The sequence below is a fragment of the Falco cherrug genome, chromosome 10, assembly GCF_023634085.1.
Source record: "Falco cherrug isolate bFalChe1 chromosome 10, bFalChe1.pri, whole genome shotgun sequence".
Lineage (NCBI taxonomy): Eukaryota > Metazoa > Chordata > Aves > Falconiformes > Falconidae > Falco > Falco cherrug.
This window is the reverse complement of record NC_073706.1, coordinates 19,387,409-19,406,155: the sequence shown is the minus strand read 5'-3', so window position 1 is coordinate 19,406,155 and position 18,747 is coordinate 19,387,409. Positions and strand designations below refer to the sequence as shown.

At 59.5% G+C, this 18,747-nt stretch overlaps 3 protein-coding genes across 3 annotated transcripts in view; 1 reads left to right on the top strand and 2 right to left on the bottom strand.

Annotated features, from left to right (window-relative positions):
* Positions 1-4,877: 4,877 nt before the first annotated feature.
* Positions 4,878-5,829, bottom strand: POLD4 (DNA polymerase delta 4, accessory subunit). The gene is made up of 3 exons (XM_055722673.1): positions 5,366-5,829; positions 5,179-5,290; positions 4,878-5,029 (listed from the first exon to the last, which is right to left on the bottom strand). The coding sequence occupies exons 1-3, from the start codon at positions 5,784-5,786 to the stop codon at positions 5,005-5,007; spliced, it is 558 nt and encodes a 185-aa protein (XP_055578648.1). The 5' UTR covers positions 5,787-5,829; the 3' UTR covers positions 4,878-5,004.
* Positions 5,440-18,747, bottom strand: part of LOC102059114 (glycine N-acyltransferase-like protein 3) — a 25,346-nt gene continuing 12,038 nt past the window's right edge. The window contains exons 2-6 of the mRNA XM_055722671.1: positions 7,922-8,029; positions 7,701-7,821; positions 7,055-7,175; positions 6,084-6,979; positions 5,440-5,577 (exon numbers count right to left, since the gene is read on the bottom strand). Of these exons, the coding sequence (XP_055578646.1) occupies positions 6,559-6,979; positions 7,055-7,175; positions 7,701-7,821; positions 7,922-8,029 (771 nt within the window). The 3' untranslated portion in view covers positions 5,440-5,577; positions 6,084-6,558. The remainder of the gene's footprint in view (positions 5,578-6,083; positions 6,980-7,054; positions 7,176-7,700; positions 7,822-7,921; positions 8,030-18,747) is intronic.
* Positions 6,742-18,747, top strand: part of LOC114015631 (glycine N-acyltransferase-like protein 3) — a 26,464-nt gene continuing 14,458 nt past the window's right edge. Inside the window, exon 1 of the transcript XR_008734217.1 lies at positions 6,742-6,879. The gene's annotated coding sequence lies outside the window, so the exon portion shown is untranslated. The remainder of the gene's footprint in view (positions 6,880-18,747) is intronic.

The window sequence follows — 18,747 nt, the reverse complement described above, 5'->3', positions numbered from 1 at the left end:
TGAGTGCGTGAGCTTGGCCCACAGGTGAGGGCAGGCAGGAGGAAAGCCACAGACCTGGCTGCCTGCTACTGATCAGCCTGACAGCTGGGAGGGCAGAGCTGCAGGGCACAGCCTGCCCTGGGCTGGGAGGGAGGGCAGGTGTGTTGGCAAAGCTATCGATCGGGGATCTTCTTGAGGCTGGAAGAGCCAGCGTGAAGCCACACATGGAGCTAGAAGGTTGCACGTTGCCTCTGACTGTGAGGGCCTGCATTGAGGAACGGTGTCCTGACTGGAGCCTGCTCTGAGGCTGTTGCTTTGGCCAGGACCCATCCCAGAGTCTTCCCCCCAACTCCAGGGAACCCACCACTCTGCACCCAGAGAGCTGCTGCAGTCTGCCCAGAGCCCTCACTGGCTTGCAGCCCACCGGGAAAGACCTGACTTGAGCAAGAGCCTTGGCGCTGCTGGGCTGTGCTGGCACCCTGACCTTTGCTCTGCTCTTGTCAGTCACATCTCACAGCCATTGCTGTGGAAGGGGCCAGGCAGGGCACTCGTAGCACAGGCACTGGGCACAGCAGCAACCTGGGCCCCAGGGTGGGGGGACCTCTTCATATCCCCTCCCCACAGGGGGACATGGGACAGAAGAGATACGGGTCATGGGGCAGAGCAAGGGGCCCCAGCACTGCCACAGGCTGTGCAGAGACTCCTGCGGGTGTTTTTTGGAGATAAGACAAACCTTGTTTTCTTCTTTGAGCCTCTCCTCACTTTGCCGTGGCTTGGGATCTTGAGCACCACCCACATGCCTTTGGATGCTTTTTGGGTGGGTTTTACTACCTCCCTCTCCCAACCCTCTGCCACTGCAAGGAGCCTGAAAACCCCCCTCCCACAGGCAGAGGGAGCTCAGCTGTGGCGTCTGCAGCCACCGAGCGTAGCAGGACCGCGGCATAAAGTTGGACTCTGAAGGGTTAGGGCAGAGAAAGTGGGATGAGGTCTGGTGACCCCCCTTGGAGAGCCCCCCACTGGCTGCCTCCTTCCACCTGACCCCAGGGCCCTGCTCGGGGTAACACTGGGCTGGCTGGGCATGGAGCGCTTACCTCTTAGGGATCTGAATGCCCCTGTCCTGTTCCCAGTGGGAAAATCATGTCCCCCAAGTGGAACGAGTTCAAGAGCCTGAAGCATCTCTAGTGGGACAAGATCTGGCTGAATGATGTGATCCGGGGGGCTTGGTACCTGCAGTGTGAGTGGGCCTGGTGCTGTGAGCAGCCCCCCACCCCATCCTGCCTGCCCCCCCTCTCAGGACATGGCCTGGGCTACTGCCGGGTCCAGCTCTCCACTGCTCAGCTGCAGGCTTGGCATAGAACAGATTCATTTTATTGATTAAGCAACATTAAAAGCTAATAAATTAAGTTATCAATAAATAATAACAAACACATCCTATTATTAATTTATGATTGAATGATTCCGCACAAAACAAAGCTACTAATTATGGCTCTTAATGTTACGAATCCCACAGGACTGCAGTTGAAATGACAGCTCTATCACTCCTCCCTTCCTACTGCCTGGGAGGGAAGGGTCCAGTCTGAGTCCTGATGGCCGGGGGGCACTGTCCCTGCCAGGCCTGGCTCTGCAAGTCAACAGCACTGCAATCCGCAGTCACCTGCACCCCTAATATCAGAACATTCCCCCTGTGCTGACCGGTGCCTGATTTTATACCTTATTCTCTATTTTTTCCATTTCTGGGCCCTTTTTGCTACACTTCCACCTTCCTTTTGCCAGCCAAACAGCCTGTTCCTAATAACTTTTTCTCTGTGGGTCCCAATTTTGTTTCATCCATTCCCAAGTCCGATGTTTTTATATTACTACATAGGTAGTATGGAATACACAGGATTCCAGGTGCAGCTACCTAGGAACAGGTGGCTTTGCTAGTGTCCACCCCTCCCTTTTCCCCCTGAGCCCTGGGGTGTGTTGGTGCCTACCAGAGTGGCACAGCCCAGGCACAGGAGAGGAGAGCAGTGAAATCGTCCCTCTTCCCTTCTCCCCACAGATGTGGAGGACAGGAGGAATCCTGCCTGCAACTTTGTGGTGCTGCTGGAGGCTGGGGACAGGCAAGAGCACTGTGGTCTAGTGCTGAGCCTCCACGGTCCCCCAGACCCTGACAACACTGCAGCTCCCATGGGGTGCTGTGTCATGTCACAGAGTCACAGCATGGTCAGGGCTGGAAGGGACCCCTGGGGGTCACCCAGCCCACCCCCCTGCTGAAGCAGCTCCCCTAGAGCAGGCTGCACAGAGCCGCGTCCAGGCGGGTTCCAACGTCTCCAGAGAAGGAGACCCCTCGGCCTCTCTGGGCAGCCTGGCCCAGGGCTCTGCCACCCCCGAGGCAGAGAAGTTCCTCCTCACATGCAGATGGAAGTTGCCGTGTTGCCGTTGGTGCCCGTTGCCCCTTGGCCCGTCGCTGGGCACCGCTGAAAAGAGCCTGGCCCCGTCCTGCTGGCACTCGCCCTTAAGGTGTCTGTAGGCATTGATCAGAGCCCCTCGGTCTTCTCTCCTCCGGGCTGAGCAGCCCCAGCTCTCCAGCCTTTCCTCATCAGGGAGATGCTCCATCCCCTCATCATCCCCACAGCTTCTGCTGCCCCATCCCCAGTAGCTCCCTGTCTCTCTGGAACTGGGAGCCCAGCACTGGGCACAGCATTCCAGATGTGCCTCACCAGGTCAGAGCAGGGGGAGAGAATCACCTCCCTCGACCTGTTGGCCACACTGCTCCTCATGCTGCCATGATCCCACTGGCCCCTTGGCCACCTGGGTACACTGCTGGCTCACAGGCAACTCACCAGCACTCCCAGGTCCTCCTCAGAGCTGCCTACCAGCAGGTCAGCCCCAGCCTGTACTGGTGCACGGGGCTGTCCCTCCCCAGGTGCAGGATGCGACACTTGTCTTCATTGAACTTCATTAGATCCCTGTCTGCCCCACTCTGCCACCTGCCCTGTCTGGCTGCGTGGCAGCGCAGCCCCTGGGGAGCCAGCCACTCCCCCCAGTTTGGTATCACCCACAAACCTGCTGCAGTTACGTGCTGTCCCTCCATCCAGGTCACTGATGACTAATGAAGAAAAATGTCCCACCGAGGGCCTCTGCGCAGGATGGGGCAGTGCCTCACAGGGCTTGTGGCCTGGGCCGGGGGCTGCCAGTGCTAAGCCCACCACCCCCTCGGCAGCACTGCAGGCAGGCAGCGGTCCTGTCCCGTCCGACCCCCACCCACGGTCCCAATACGCCCCCCCTAGACTGACCAACAAGGGCGTGACCCAGCCAAGCCCCTGCCAGCCTGGGGCCACCTTTGTCCCCAGCTCTCCAGCCCTGTTGGCTGCCCCCCCCCCCGCCCCGGCACAGTGTTACCCCGGGGTATGGGCAGCCCTGGCCAGGGCAGCGGCAGGCCGTGTTGCCCGCTCCATGCTGCCATTGCGGGCACCTGCATGGGCAGCCGCTCGCCTCATGGCTCCTCTCTGATTTTCTCCAGGTGCAGAAGACGAAGGACAAACCAGCAGCATTGCTCTCTCAGGTACCAGCGCCATGTCTACACCCGTGCTCACAGTCCGGAGGCTTCTCCTCTCCCAGCTTCACCAGTCCCGCTAGCATTACTGGGAGCCCTGGCAGCACTGGCTTCTGGGCTCACCAGCTCCCCTCACCCTTTCCATGCCTGGCAAGGGGTCCCCAGCACCCAGCGGTGAGGCACAGGGCAGCTGCCCCATGGAGCTCGACACCCTTCACATCCTGGAAGGGCTGATCTCACTCCCCAGGGCAACACGGACACAACCCAGCATGCCCACAGCCAGCAGCATCCCAATTTCAGTGAGGATTTCATGGATACCCTGGACCTACTCAGTGGTGAGTGGTGCTGGGGACAACGGGTGGCCCCTCTCCTGTCCCCTCAGCCTGCTATGGGGCATCTCATATCCCTTCTTGTGTCCCCTCTCTGTCCCAATTGCTGTAGGGCAGAGCTCTACTGCTTTCCTTCCCCACCACATGGCCACAGCTCACCTTTTGGGGGGCACCCCGACCTGGGGACCCTGTCATCCCCCCACCTTCCCCATGGTAAGGACCAGTCCCTCCAGCTGGCACGGGAGGGGCTGTGGCAGGGACAGGGTGGGCAGCCCATCTTCTGTGGGGTGGGGGCAGGCTGTGGGCACTGGCTCTGCCTGGCATCTGAGCCTGAAACCTGGCCCTGCCACGGCCACTGAAGGTGTCTGCCTGCCCACTGGGAGCCCAGGCAGCCTGCAGACCCCCGCCCTGAGCAGCGCCAGCCCCAGTCGCCAGCTCCTGCCCCTATTAACGCTGCCCCCATTAACCCTGCCCTCTGCCCCCGCCCCCCCTCAGTCTGTGCTACTGGTGAGCACTGGGGTGGAACCCTCTGTCTGGAGGTGAGGGGGCCAGGCTGTGTAGGCTCTGCCCTTCTACCAGACACAGTGCTCACCCTCTCCCCCTCCCCAGCTGTCCCTTCCCCCCCTGGCCCAGGTGCCAGACTGAAAAAGGAGACGCCAGTAGCCAAGGAGGTGCTGCCACTTTACCCCCACCCAGAGCTGGAGCTCCTGGTGCTGCTGGGGGTGCTGCGGGCCTTCAGGCCCCTCTTCCCTATCCCCCTACTGCAGGTGAACCCTCTGCCCACCCCTCCAGCCCTACACCCCTGCCCCAGCTTGCCCTCACACTCCGTCCTTGCTGCCAAGGCCCCAGCCCCCCCGCCAGCCCCCCCACTGTGCCAGCCCCACTGCCCCACACCTTTAACTGGCATTAAACTGTGTGACTGGACAATCCTGGCTCGCTCTGGGGGGTGTGCAAGGCCCTGCCCTCCCCCAGTGGGGCCTCCCCCCCACCCGCCCAGGTGCCCCTCAGAGAGCACACAGCAGCCCCCTTCCTTCACTCACACCAGCCTTTAATCCACCCGGTGCCCCCGGGCTGCGGCACAGCTGTGGACAGGCCTGGGGGGTGGTGGGCATGGTACCCCCCCCCCCCACTCCTCCCTCCGGCGTGGGGTGCAGCGGCTCAGAGCGCGTACTCATGCCAGAGGCTGTGGGGCACAGCGGGGAGTCAGTGGGTGCCCGGTGCCCCCCACCCCGGTTGCTGGTGGTGGGAAGGATGGCCCCATACTGGCAGGGTGGGGGGGCACCGGGAGAGGGAAGGGGGTGCCTGGCTCCCCCCTCTCTGTCCCACACCCACCTGTAGGTGACATCGGGGTTGTCCTGGTGCTCCAGGAGGGCGTCGCGCACGGGGCCCGGGGGGCTCAGCCCCAGCGCCTGCGCCCGCTCCCACCGCTGCAGGCGGGTGATACCTGCGGGAGGGCCAGGGTCAAGGTCAGCCGGGGGGCCGGGGGGGCCGGGGCGGGCGGCCGGCCGGGGGTTCTCACCGGTGCAGGGTCCGTACTCCCAGGCGAGGTCGAAGCGGCGCAGCATCTCCAGCAGGGCCTGGTCCGGGGGGGCCGCCGGGGGGTCCTCGGCGGGCGGGGCGGCGGGGGGCCGGGCCCGGGGACAGCCCTTGACCTTGACCCTGCCCGGGGGTCGCCCCGGCCGCCGCCGCCGCTGGAAGGAGTCTGTGATGCGGCGGGGCTGCTCCATGGCCCTGCGGGACAGCGCGGCTGGGGGCGGCGGCGGCGGCGGCCCCGCTCCTGCCCGCGGCTGCCGGGAACCGGCGTCCGCCCTCCCCGGGCTCGCTCCGCTCCGCCCCGCTCTGCCGCTGCCGCCGCCGGGGCAGGGCCGGGGCCGGGCGCTCCGCCCCCGGTCGGGCTCTCCCCCTCCACCCGCACTGTCACCCCCGCCAGCGGTCCCCATCACCCCATGCACTGTTACCCCACAGTGGCCCCGGCCACCCACACACTGTCACCCCCATGGCAGTCCCCGTCACCCCACGCGCTGTCACCCCCACCGCTCTTCCCATCCCCCCAGGCAGCGACAACCCCCCCAGCTGTCCCTGGGTCCTATCACCCCATCCCAGCTGTCCTCATTACCCCCAGGCACTGTCACCCCCCTGGCTGCCCCCATCACCCCCGGGCACTGTCACTCCCCAGGCTGTCCCTATCACCCCACAAGCCATGACTGGAGCGGTGACTCACGCCGCGCAGCCCTCACCCTCTGCCCCCTGCGGTGTGCAGCCGTTCCCTCCTCCTGGGACACACAGTTGGTGACCCACAGGCGCTGTGCCTGCCTGTCCCCACCCCCAGCAGTGGTGACACCATCCCGGGGTTGGGGGAACACGACAGGTGCCACCACCGGTGCAGATTTGCCTGAGGCTTTTCAGCCCTCCCTGGGGGGGGCCGAGAATAGCAGAGGCAGGGCTGTGGTGCATGTCCCTGCACAGAGGGATGGGGTGACTCCCTGGGGACACAGCTGTGTCCCTCAGTGGTGACACCAGGCTGCCTGGGTCACGGCTGTAACGGCCAGTGCTGAGCCAGGTGTGAGAAAACCGGCACCCAGAGGGAGGCACAACCCTATAGCAGCCATCAGAGAGTCTACACTGCTCTTTATTTTGGTTTCGGTTTCTTCCTTACCCCACAGCCCGGGGACTTCCCTGCCCAGAGGGGGGACAACCTGGGCGGGGGGACACTCAGGGTCCAGCCCTGCCCAGGCCAGGGTTGTGCAGGATGAAGCGGCAGAGCCCGGGCAGCCGCTGGTGGCCCAGCTCCTCCATCAGCCGCTGCATGGGCCGGTTGCCGGTGGCCGTGTGCCCAAAGAACGGGAAGCCACGGGCCTGTGCCTGGCGAGCAGCAAGGACCAGCACCGCCCGCATGTGGCCGCGGTTGCGGTGGGTGGGCAAGGTGTAGCCGTGGGCCCCTGTCCCGAAGGGGTCGGTCAGGGTCCAGGAGATGGGCTGCCCGGTCTCATCCTGCAGGCAGATGCTGGGGAAGCGCTCCAGAACCTCTGCCAGGTACCGCCGGCTGCGCGCGTTGCCCCCATACGTCCACGTCTCGTTCAGCAGATCCACGTGTGCCAGGCTCAGTGAGCCCACCCGCACGGCGGGGTCCAGCCTGAGGTGGGGGTCGGCTGTCAGTGGGGTCCAGTGGGGGGTGCCCATGCCGGGCTGGGGCAGGTGGGGGGCTCACCGGGGCTCGGGCATGGTGCTGGGGTCAGGGTGTGGGTAGGTGTAGTACTCTGAGACTTCCAGCTCGACGCCCTTGGTCCCTGCAATGGCCTGTGACACTGTGGCCACCCCCTCCTGGAGCCCTGGGGACAGTGCTGTCAGGGGGCTCCACTCCCCCATTCCTGTCTCGAGCCCCCCTCTTCCTGACCCTGGCATATCATTGGTGCCCTCCCCAGTGTCCCCAGGGGCTACACGCAACCCCAGTCTCTGTCCCCAGCACCCCAAATCCAACCACAATGCACCCCAGTGCCACCCAGCACCCCCAAATCCAACCACAATGCACCCCAGTGCCCCCCAGCACTCCCAAGTCCAGCCCAAACACTTCCCAGTGACAGCGCCCATCATACTCCTACGCCCGGTGCCCACCCCGGCACATCAAGTCATGCCCCCACCATTCCCCAGTGCATCCAGCACCCCTAGTTCCTTCCACCAGTACTTCCCAGTGCCCCCAGCTCCTTACCCCTGTATCACCAATGGCTCCCGAAAGCGTCCCATGCTCCCAGTGCCAAACAGCACCACTGATTCTCACCCACAGCTCGCACAGTCCCTGCTCGTGGTGCTGCCCAGTGCCCCCCCAGGACCCCCCAGGACCCCCATCCCCTGGCCACCGAAGACATGGAAGGCCGTGTCCCAGCGCAGGCAGCCGGGGGTCTCCAGCAGTGCCTGGTAGGCGCCCACATCCCTGTAGAAAGCTGCATGTGTGCTCCTGTAGCAGTCATCCACCGGCATCTGCGGAGCGTGCATGGGTCCCCTGAGCCCACCTGGCAGGCACCAGGGCATTGCGCCCACCCCATGTCCCCCGTCACCCCCCAGTGTCCCCGCTGGTCACCTGTCCGCTGCGTCGCGCCAGCACGGCACTGAAGTTGGGCCATGAGTCCACCACGACCTCGAACTCACCCGGATTCCCCCGGTTGATGTTCATCACAGCCCCGTAGACCTGTGGGCAGAGGCGTCAGAGCTGGGGGACATGGGAGCGCGATAGTTCTTTGAGCTAGGACAGCCCGGCTGCACCCCATGGCACCCTGCAACCCCCACCCCACATAGGGTGCTGAGGGCGGAGGGGGGGGGGGGGGGGGCAGAGACTAAACCCATGCACCCTCCAGTGGGTGGGTGGGAAAGATGAGCGGGTGGGGCAGGAGTGGGGAAGAGAAGAACAAGAAACATGGATTGGCTGCCTTTTGCCATGAAAGGGCTAGGTTTGTCTGATTTATATGGGGCTCTGGGAGGTGGCTGACTGCATTGAATGGGCCTGGAAAAGTATTGCCTAGCTTGGAATTAAATAGTGCTGGGATTGGAGTCCAGATGGGTTGTGATTGGCTGTGAAAGAATCCTAATGGCCTGGGACTTCATGGGCAGAATCCAGCTGGGCTGGATTGGTTGGCACAGATTTTGATTAGGCTGGGATAGTTTGGAGCAGAATCCTAAAGACATGGGATTGCCATGGCAGAGTCCATCTGGGCTGGGATTGGCTGGGCCAGAGCCCATCTGGGCTGGGATTGGCTGCTTCAGAATCCCAGTAGGCCGGGATTGCTTGGGGCACAATCCTAATGCCCAGCAGAGGGTTGCATGGGCAGAGCCCAGCTGGGCTGGGATTGGCTGGGGCAGAATCCGCTTAGGCCTTGGAAGTCTTAAGGCAGAATCTGACTGGGCTGGGATGACTTGGGCAGCATCTGACTGGTCTGGGATTTACTTGAGCAGAATCTGACTGGGCTGGGCTGGGTTGTGGCAGAATCCTAATGGCCTGGGACTCCATGGGCACAATCCAGCTGGCTGGGATTGGTTGGCACAGATTTTGATTAGGCTGGGATAGCTTGGAGCAGAATCCTAATACCCTGGAATTGCATCAGCAGAGTCCATCTGGGCTGGGATTCGCTGGTTCAGAATCCCAGTAGGCTGGGATGGCTTGGGACAGACTCCTAATGCCCTGCATGGGATTGCATTGGCAAAGACCAGCTGGGCTGGAATGGGCTGGGGCAGAATCCACTTAGGCCTGGAAGTCTTAAAACAGAATATGACTGGACTGGGATTACTTGGACAGAGTCCGTCTGGTCTGGGATTTGTTGCGGCAGAATCCAGCTGGGCTGAGATGGCGTGGGGCAGACTCCCAATGGCCTGGGATTGCAATGGCAGAGTCCATCTGGGCTGGGATTGGTTGGGGCAGAATCCAGGTGGGCTGGGATTGGCTGCTTCAGAATCCCAATAGGCCGGGATGGCTTGGGGCACAATCCTAATGCCCAGCAGGGGATTGCATGGGCAGAGCGCGGCTGGGCTGGGATTGGCTGGGGCAGAGTCCATCTGGGTTTGGATTGGCTGGTTCAGACTCCCAGTAGGCTGGGATTGCTTGGGGCAGAATTCTAATGCCCTGCAGGGGATTGCAATGGCAGAGACCAGCTGGGCTGGGATTGGCTGGGGCAGAATCCCAGTAGGCCTGGAAGTCTTAAAACAGAATCCAACTGGACTGGGATTACTTGGGCAGAGTCCATCTAGTCTGGGATTTGTTGCGGCAGAATCCAACTGGGCTGAGATGGCTTGGGGCAGACTCCTAAAGCCCTTCAATTGCATGGGTAGAGTCCATCTGGTCTGGGATTGGCTGGGGCAGAATCCCAGTAGGCTGGGATGGCTTGGGGCACAATCCTAATGCCCAGCAGGGGATTGCATGGGCAGAGCGCGGCTGGGCTGGGCTGGGCTGGGGCAGAGCCCATCTGGGCTGGGATTGGCTATTTCAGAATCCCAGTAGGTTGGGATTGCTTGGGGCAGAATTCTAATGCCCTGCAGGGGATTGCAATGGCAGAGACCAGCTGGGCTGGGATTGGCTGGGGCAGAGTCCATCGGGGTTTGGCTGGTTCAGAATCCCAGTAGGCTGGGATTGCTTGGGGCAGAATTCTAATGCCCTGCAGGGGATTGCAGTCGAAAAGACAAGCTGGGCTGGGATTGGCTGGGGCAGAATCCCAGTAGGCCTGGAAGTCTTAAAACAGAATCCAACTGGACTGGGATTACTTGGGCAGAGTCCATCTAGTCTGGGATTTGTTGCGGCAGAATCCAACTGGGTTGAGATGGCTTGGGGCAGACTCCTAAAGCCCTTCAATTGCATGGGTAGAGTCCATCTGGTCTGGGATTGGCTGGGGCAGAATCCAGGTGGGCTGGGATCGGCTGGGGCACAATCCATTTAGGCCTTGGAAGTCTTAAGGCAGAATCTGACTGGGCTGGGATGACTTGGGCAGCATCTGACTGGTCTGGGATTTACTTGAGCAGAATCTGACTGGGCTGGGCTGGGTTGTGGCAGAATCCTAATGGCCTGGGACTCCATGGGCACAATCCAGCTGGCTGGGATTGGTTGGCACAGATTTTGATTAGGCTGGGATAGCTTGGAGCAGAATCCTAATACCCTGGAATTGCATCAGCAGAGTCCATCTGGGCTGGGATTCGCTGGTTCAGAATCCCAGTAGGCTGGGATGGCTTGGGACAGACTCCTAATGCCCTGCATGGGATTGCATTGGCAAAGACCAGCTGGGCTGGAATGGGCTGGGGCAGAATCCACTTAGGCCTGGAAGTCTTAAAACAGAATATGACTGGACTGGGATTACTTGGACAGAGTCCGTCTGGTCTGGGATTTGTTGCGGCAGAATCCAGCTGGGCTGAGATGGCGTGGGGCAGACTCCCAATGGCCTGGGATTGCAATGGCAGAGTCCATCTGGGCTGGGATTGGTTGGGGCAGAATCCAGGTGGGCTGGGATTGGCTGCTTCAGAATCCCAATAGGCTGGGATGGCTTGGGGCACAATCCTAATGCCCAGCAGGGGATTGCATGGGCAGAGCGCGGCTGGGCTGGGATTGGCTGGGGCAGAGTCCATCTGGGTTTGGATTGGCTGGTTCAGAATCCCAGTAGGTTGGGATTGCTTGGGGCAGAATTCTAATGCCCTGCAGGGGGTTGCATTGGCAAAGACCAGCTGGGCTGGAATGGGCTGATGCAGAGTTCAGCTGGTCTGGGATTGGCTGGGGCAGAATCCACTTAGGCCTGGAAGTCTTAAAACAGAATATGACTGGACTGGGATTACTTGGACAGAGTCCATCTGCTCTGGGATTTGTTGCGGCAGAATCCAACTGGGCTGAGATGGCGTGGGGCAGACTCCCAATGGCCTGGGATTGCAATGGCAGAGTCCATCTGGGCTGGGATTGGCTGGGGCAGAATCCAGGTGGGCTGGGATTGGCTGCTTCAGAATCCCAATAGGCCGGGATTGCTTGGGGCACAATCCTAATGCCCAGCAGGGGATTGCATGGGCAGAGACCAGCTGGGCTGGGATTGGCTGGGGCAGAGCCCATCTGGGTTTGGATTGGCTGGTTTAGACTCCCAGTAGGCTGGGATTGCTTGGGGCAGAATTCTAATGCCCTGCAGGGGATTGCAATGGCAGAGACCAGCTGGGCTGGGATTGGCTGGGGCAGAATCCCAGTAGGCCTGGAAGTCTTAAAACAGAATCCAACTGGACTGGGATTACTTGGGCAGAGTCCATCTAGTCTGGGATTTGTTGCGGCAGAATCCAACTGGGCTGAGATGGCTTGGGGCAGACTCCTAAAGCCCTTCAATTGCATGGGTAGAGTCCATCTGGTCTGGGATTGGCTGGGGCAGAATCCCAGTAGGCTGGGATGGCTTGGGGCACAATCCTAATGCCCAGCAGGGGATTGCATGGGCAGAGCGCGGCTGGGCTGGGCTGGGCTGGGGCAGAGCCCATCTGGGCTGGGATTGGCTATTTCAGAATCCCAGTAGGTTGGGATTGCTTGGGGCAGAATTCTAATGCCCTGCAGGGGATTGCAATGGCAGAGACCAGCTGGGCTGGGATTGGCTGGGGCAGAGTCCATCGGGGTTTGGCTGGTTCAGAATCCCAGTAGGCTGGGATTGCTTGGGGCAGAATTCTAATGCCCTGCAGGGGATTGCAGTCGAAAAGACAAGCTGGGCTGGGATTGGCTGGGGCAGAATCCCAGTAGGCCTGGAAGTCTTAAAACAGAATCCAACTGGACTGGGATTACTTGGGCAGAGTCCATCTAGTCTGGGATTTGTTGCGGCAGAATCCAACTGGGTTGAGATGGCTTGGGGCAGACTCCTAAAGCCCTTCAATTGCATGGGTAGAGTCCATCTGGTCTGGGATTGGCTGGGGCAGAATCCAGGTGGGCTGGGATCGGCTGGGGCACAATCCATTTAGGCCTTGGAAGTCTTAAGGCAGAATCTGACTGGGCTGGGATGACTTGGGCAGCATCTGACTGGTCTGGGATTTACTTGAGCAGAATCTGACTGGGCTGGGCTGGGTTGTGGCAGAATCCTAATGGCCTGGGACTCCATGGGCACAATCCAGCTGGCTGGGATTGGTTGGCACAGATTTTGATTAGGCTGGGATAGCTTGGAGCAGAATCCTAATACCCTGGAATTGCATCAGCAGAGTCCATCTGGGCTGGGATTCGCTGGTTCAGAATCCCAGTAGGCTGGGATGGCTTGGGACAGACTCCTAATGCCCTGCATGGGATTGCATTGGCAAAGACCAGCTGGGCTGGAATGGGCTGGGGCAGAATCCACTTAGGCCTGGAAGTCTTAAAACAGAATATGACTGGACTGGGATTACTTGGACAGAGTCCGTCTGGTCTGGGATTTGTTGCGGCAGAATCCAGCTGGGCTGAGATGGCGTGGGGCAGACTCCCAATGGCCTGGGATTGCAATGGCAGAGTCCATCTGGGCTGGGATTGGTTGGGGCAGAATCCAGGTGGGCTGGGATTGGCTGCTTCAGAATCCCAATAGGCTGGGATGGCTTGGGGCACAATCCTAATGCCCAGCAGGGGATTGCATGGGCAGAGCGCGGCTGGGCTGGGATTGGCTGGGGCAGAGTCCATCTGGGTTTGGATTGGCTGGTTCAGAATCCCAGTAGGTTGGGATTGCTTGGGGCAGAATTCTAATGCCCTGCAGGGGGTTGCATTGGCAAAGACCAGCTGGGCTGGAATGGGCTGATGCAGAGTTCAGCTGGTCTGGGATTGGCTGGGGCAGAATCCACTTAGGCCTGGAAGTCTTAAAACAGAATATGACTGGACTGGGATTACTTGGACAGAGTCCATCTGCTCTGGGATTTGTTGCGGCAGAATCCAACTGGGCTGAGATGGCGTGGGGCAGACTCCCAATGGCCTGGGATTGCAATGGCAGAGTCCATCTGGGCTGGGATTGGTTGGGGCAGAATCCAGGTGGGCTGGGATTGGCTGGGGCAGAGTACATCTGGGTTTGGATTGGCTGGTTCAGAATCCCAGTAGGTTGGGATTGCTTGGGGCACAATCCTAATGCCCAGCAGGGGATTGCATGGGCAGAGCGCGGCTGGGCTGGGATTGGCTGGGGCAGAGTCCATCTGGGTTTGGATTGGCTGGTTTAGACTCCCAGTAGGCTGGGATTGCTTGGGGCAGAATTCTAATGCCCTGCAGGGGATTGCAATGGCAGAGACCAGCTGGGCTGGGATTGGCTGGGGCAGAATCCCAGTAGGCCTGGAAGTCTTAAAACAGAATCCAACTGGACTGGGATTACTTGGGCAGAGTCCATCTGGTCTGGGATTTGTTGCGGCAGAATCCAACTGGGTTGAGATGGCTTGGGGCAGACTCCTAAAGCCCTTCAATTGCATGGGTAGAGTCCATCTGGTCTGGGATTGGCTGGGGCAGAATCCCAGTAGGCTGGGATGGCTTGGGGCACAATCCTAATGCCCAGCAGGGGATTGCATGGGCAGAGCGCGGCTGGGCTGGGCTGGGCTGGGGCAGAGCCCATCTGGGCTGGGATTGGCTATTTCAGAATCCCAGTAGGTTGGGATTGCTTGGGGCAGAATTCTAATGCCCTGCAGGGGATTGCAATGGCAGAGACCAGCTGGGCTGGGATTGGCTGGGGCAGAGTCCATCGGGGTTTGGCTGGTTCAGAATCCCAGTAGGCTGGGATTGCTTGGGGCAGAATTCTAATGCCCTGCAGGGGATTGCAGTCGAAAAGACAAGCTGGGCTGGGATTGGCTGGGGCAGAATCCCAGTAGGCCTGGAAGTCTTAAAACAGAATCCAACTGGACTGGGATTACTTGGGCAGAGTCCATCTAGTCTGGGATTTGTTGCGGCAGAATCCAACTGGGCTGAGATGGCTTGGGGCAGACTCCTAAAGCCCTTCAATTGCATGGGTAGAGTCCATCTGGTCTGGGATTGGCTGGGGCAGAATCCAGGTGGGCTGGGATCGGCTGGGGCACAATCCATTTAGGCCTTGGAAGTCTTAAGGCAGAATCTGACTGGGCTGGGATGACTTGGGCAGCATCTGACTGGTCTGGGATTTACTTGAGCAGAATCTGACTGGGCTGGGCTGGGTTGTGGCAGAATCCTAATGGCCTGGGACTCCATGGGCACAATCCAGCTGGCTGGGATTGGTTGGCACAGATTTTGATTAGGCTGGGATAGCTTGGAGCAGAATCCTAATACCCTGGAATTGCATCAGCAGAGTCCATCTGGGCTGGGATTCGCTGGTTCAGAATCCCAGTAGGCTGGGATGGCTTGGGACAGACTCCTAATGCCCTGCATGGGATTGCATTGGCAAAGACCAGCTGGGCTGGAATGGGCTGGGGCAGAATCCACTTAGGCCTGGAAGTCTTAAAACAGAATATGACTGGACTGGGATTACTTGGACAGAGTCCGTCTGGTCTGGGATTTGTTGCGGCAGAATCCAGCTGGGCTGAGATGGCGTGGGGCAGACTCCCAATGGCCTGGGATTGCAATGGCAGAGTCCATCTGGGCTGGGATTGGTTGGGGCAGAATCCAGGTGGGCTGGGATTGGCTGCTTCAGAATCCCAATAGGCTGGGATGGCTTGGGGCACAATCCTAATGCCCAGCAGGGGATTGCATGGGCAGAGCGCGGCTGGGCTGGGATTGGCTGGGGCAGAGTCCATCTGGGTTTGGATTGGCTGGTTCAGAATCCCAGTAGGCTGGGATTGCTTGGGGCAGAATTCTAATGCCCTGCAGGGGATTGCAATGGCAGAGACCAGCTGGGCTGGGATGGGCTGGGGCAGAATCCACTTAGGCCTGGAAGTCTTAAAACAGAATCCAACTGGACTGGGATTACTTGGGCAGAGTCCATCTAGTCTGGGATTTGTTGCGGCAGAATCCAACTGGGCTGAGATGGCTTGGGGCAGACTCCTAAAGCCCTTCAATTGCATGGGTAGAGTCCATCTGGTCTGGGATTGGCTGGGGCAGAATCCCAGTAGGCTGGGATGGCTTGGGGCACAATCCTAATGCCCAGCAGGGGATTGCATGGGCAGAGCGCGGCTGGGCTGGGCTGGGCTGGGGCAGAGCCCATCTGGGCTGGGATTGGCTATTTCAGAATCCCAGTAGGTTGGAATTGCTTGGGGCAGAATTCTAATGCCCTGCAGGGGATTGCAATGGCAGAGACCAGCTGGGCTGGGATTGGCTGGGGCAGAGTCCATCGGGGTTTGGCTGGTTCAGAATCCCAGTAGGCTGGGATTGCTTGGGGCAGAATTCTAATGCCCTGCAGGGGATTGCAGTCGAAAAGACAAGCTGGGCTGGGATTGGCTGGGGCAGAATCCCAGTAGGCCTGGAAGTCTTAAAACAGAATCCAACTGGACTGGGATTACTTGGGCAGAGTCCATCTGGTCTGGGATTTGTTGCGGCAGAATCCAACTGGGTTGAGATGGCTTGGGGCAGACTCCTAAAGCCCTTCAATTGCATGGGTAGAGTCCATCTGGTCTGGGATTGGCTGGGGCAGAATCCAGGTGGGCTGGGATCGGCTGGGGCACAATCCATTTAGGCCTTGGAAGTCTTAAGGCAGAATCTGACTGGGCTGGGATGACTTGGGCAGCATCTGACTGGTCTGGGATTTACTTGAGCAGAATCTGACTGGGCTGGGCTGGGTTGGGTTGTGGCAGAATCCTAATGGCCTGGGACTCCATGGGCACAATCCAGCTGGCTGGGATTGGTTGGCACAGATTTTGATTAGGCTGGGATAGCTTGGAGCAGAATCCTAATACCCTGGAATTGCATCAGCAGAGTCCATCTGGGCTGGGATTCGCTGGTTCAGAATCCCAGTAGGCTGGGATGGCTTGGGACAGACTCCTAATGCCCTGCATGGGATTGCATTGGCAAAGACCAGCTGGGCTGGAATGGGCTGGGGCAGAATCCACTTAGGCCTGGAAGTCTTAAAACAGAATATGACTGGACTGGGATTACTTGGACAGAGTCCATCTGGTCTGGGATTTGTTGCGGCAGAATCCAGCTGGGCTGAGATGGCGTGGGGCAGACTCCCAATGGCCTGGGATTGCAATGGCAGAGTCCATCTGGGCTGGGATTGGTTGGGGCAGAATCCAGGTGGGCTGGGATTGGCTGCTTCAGAATCCCAATAGGCTGGGATGGCTTGGGGCACAATCCTAATGCCCAGCAAGGGATTGCATGGGCAGAGCGCGGCTGGGCTGGGATTGGCTGGGGCAGAGTCCATCTGGGTTTGGATTGGCTGGTTCAGACTCCCAGTAGGCTGGGATTGCTTGGGGCAGAATTCTAATGCCCTGCAGGGGGTTGCATTGGCAAAGACCAGCTGGGCTGGAATGGGCTGATGCAGAGTTCAGCTGGTCTGGGATTGGCTGGGGCAGAATCCACTTAGGCCTGGAAGTCTTAAAACAGAATATGACTGGACTGGGATTACTTGGACAGAGTCCATCTGCTCTGGGATTTGTTGCGGCAGAATCCAACTGGGCTGAGATGGCGTGGGGCAGACTCCCAATGGCCTGGGATTGCAATGGCAGAGTCCATCTGGGCTGGGATTGGTTGGGGCAGAATCCAGGTGGGCTGGGATTGGCTGCTTCAGAATCCCAGTAGGCCGGGATTGCTTGGGGCACAATCCTAATGCCCAGCAGGGGATTGCATGGGCAGAGCGCGGCTGGGCTGGGATTGGCTGGGGCAGAGTCCATCTGGGTTTGGATTGGCTGGTTCAGACTCCCAGTAGGCTGGGATTGCTTGGGGCAGAATTCTAATGCCCTGCAGGGGATTGCAATGGCAGAGACCAGCTGGGCTGGGATTGGCTGGGGCAGAGTCCATCGGGGTTTGGCTGGTTCAGAATCCCAGTAGGCTGGGATTGCTTGGGGCAGAATTCTAATGCCCTGCAGGGGACTGCAGTCGAAAAGACAAGCTGGGCTAGGATTGGCTGGGGCAGAATCCCAGTAGGCCTGGAAGTCTTAAAACAGAATCCAACTGGACTGGGATTACTTGGGCAGAGTCCGTCTGGTCTGGGATTTGTTGCGGCAGAATCCAACTGGGTTGAGATGGCGTGGGGCAGACTCCTAAAGCCCTTCAATTGCATGGGTAGAGTCCATCTGGGCTGGGATTGGCTGGGGCAGAATCCAGGTGGGCTGGGATCGGCTGGGGCACAATCCATTTAGGCCTTGGAAGTCTTAAGGCAGAATCTGACTGGGCTGGGATGACTTGGGCAGCATCTGACTGGTCTGGGATTTACTTGAGCAGAATCTGACTGGGCTGGGCTGGGTTGGGTTGTGGCAGAATCCTAATGGCCTGGGACTCCATGGGCACAATCCAGCTGGCTGGGATTGGTTGGCACAGATTTTGATTAGGCTGGGATAGCTTGGAGCAGAATCCTAATACCCTGGAATTGCATCAGCAGAGTCCATCTGGGCTGGGATTCGCTGGTTCAGAATCCCAGTAGGCTGGGATGGCTTGGGACAGACTCCTAATGCCCTGCATGGGATTGCATTGGCAAAGACCAGCTGGGCTGGAATGGGCTGGGGCAGAATCCACTTAGGCCTGGAAGTCTTAAAACAGAATATGACTGGACTGGGATTACTTGGACAGAGTCCGTCTGGTCTGGGATTTGTTGCGGCAGAATCCAGCTGGGCTGAGATGGCGTGGGGCAGACTCCCAATGGCCTGGGATTGCAATGGCAGAGTCCATCTGGGCTGGGATTGGTTGGGGCAGAATCCAGGTGGGCTGGGATTGGCTGCTTCAGAATCCCAATAGGCTGGGATGGCTTGGGGCACAATCCTAATGCCCAGCAGGGGATTGCATGGGCAGAGCGCGGCTGGGCTGGGATTGGCTGGGGCAGAGTCCATCTGGGTTTGGATTGGCTGGTTCAGAATCCCAGTAGGTTGGGATTGCTTGGGGCAGAATTCTAATGCCCTGCAGGGGGTTGCATTGGCAAAGACCAGCTGGGCTGGAATGGGCTGATGCAGAGTTCAGCTGGTCTGGGATTGGCTGGGGCAGAATCCACTTAGGCCTGGAAGTCTTAAAACAGAATATGACTGGACTGGGATTACTTGGACAGAGTCCATCTGCTCTGGGATTTGTTGCGGCAGAATCCAACTGGGCTGAGATGGCGTGGGGCAGACTCCCAATGGCCTGGGATTGCAATGGCAGAGTCCATCTGGGCTGGGATTGGTTGGGGCAGAATCCAGGTGGGCTGGGATTGGCTGGTTCAGAATCCCAGTAGGCCGGGATTGCTTGGGGCACAATCCTAATGCCCAGCAGGGGATTGCATGGGCAGAGCGCGGCTGGGCTGGGATTGGCTGGGGCAGAGTCCATCTGGGTTTGGATTGGCTGGTTCAGAATCCCAGTAGGTTGGGATTGCTTGGGGCAGAATTCTAATGCCCTGCAGGGGGTTG

What these genes read in the sequence shown, in the direction of transcription:
- POLD4 (XM_055722673.1), bottom strand. Translation starts at nt 5,786, where the DNA reads ATGGGGACCGCTGGCGGGGGTGACAGTGCGGGTGGAGGGGGAGAGCCC. An exon ending in GGAGTACGGACCCTGCACCG is followed by an intron (nt 5,291 to 5,365) that starts GTGAGAACCCCC and finishes GCCCTCCCGCAG; the next exon opens with GTATCACCCGCCTGCAGCGG. An exon ending in AACCCCGATGTCACCTACAG is followed by an intron (nt 5,030 to 5,178) that starts GTGGGTGTGGGA and finishes TGTGCCCCACAG; the next exon opens with CCTCTGGCATGAGTACGCGC.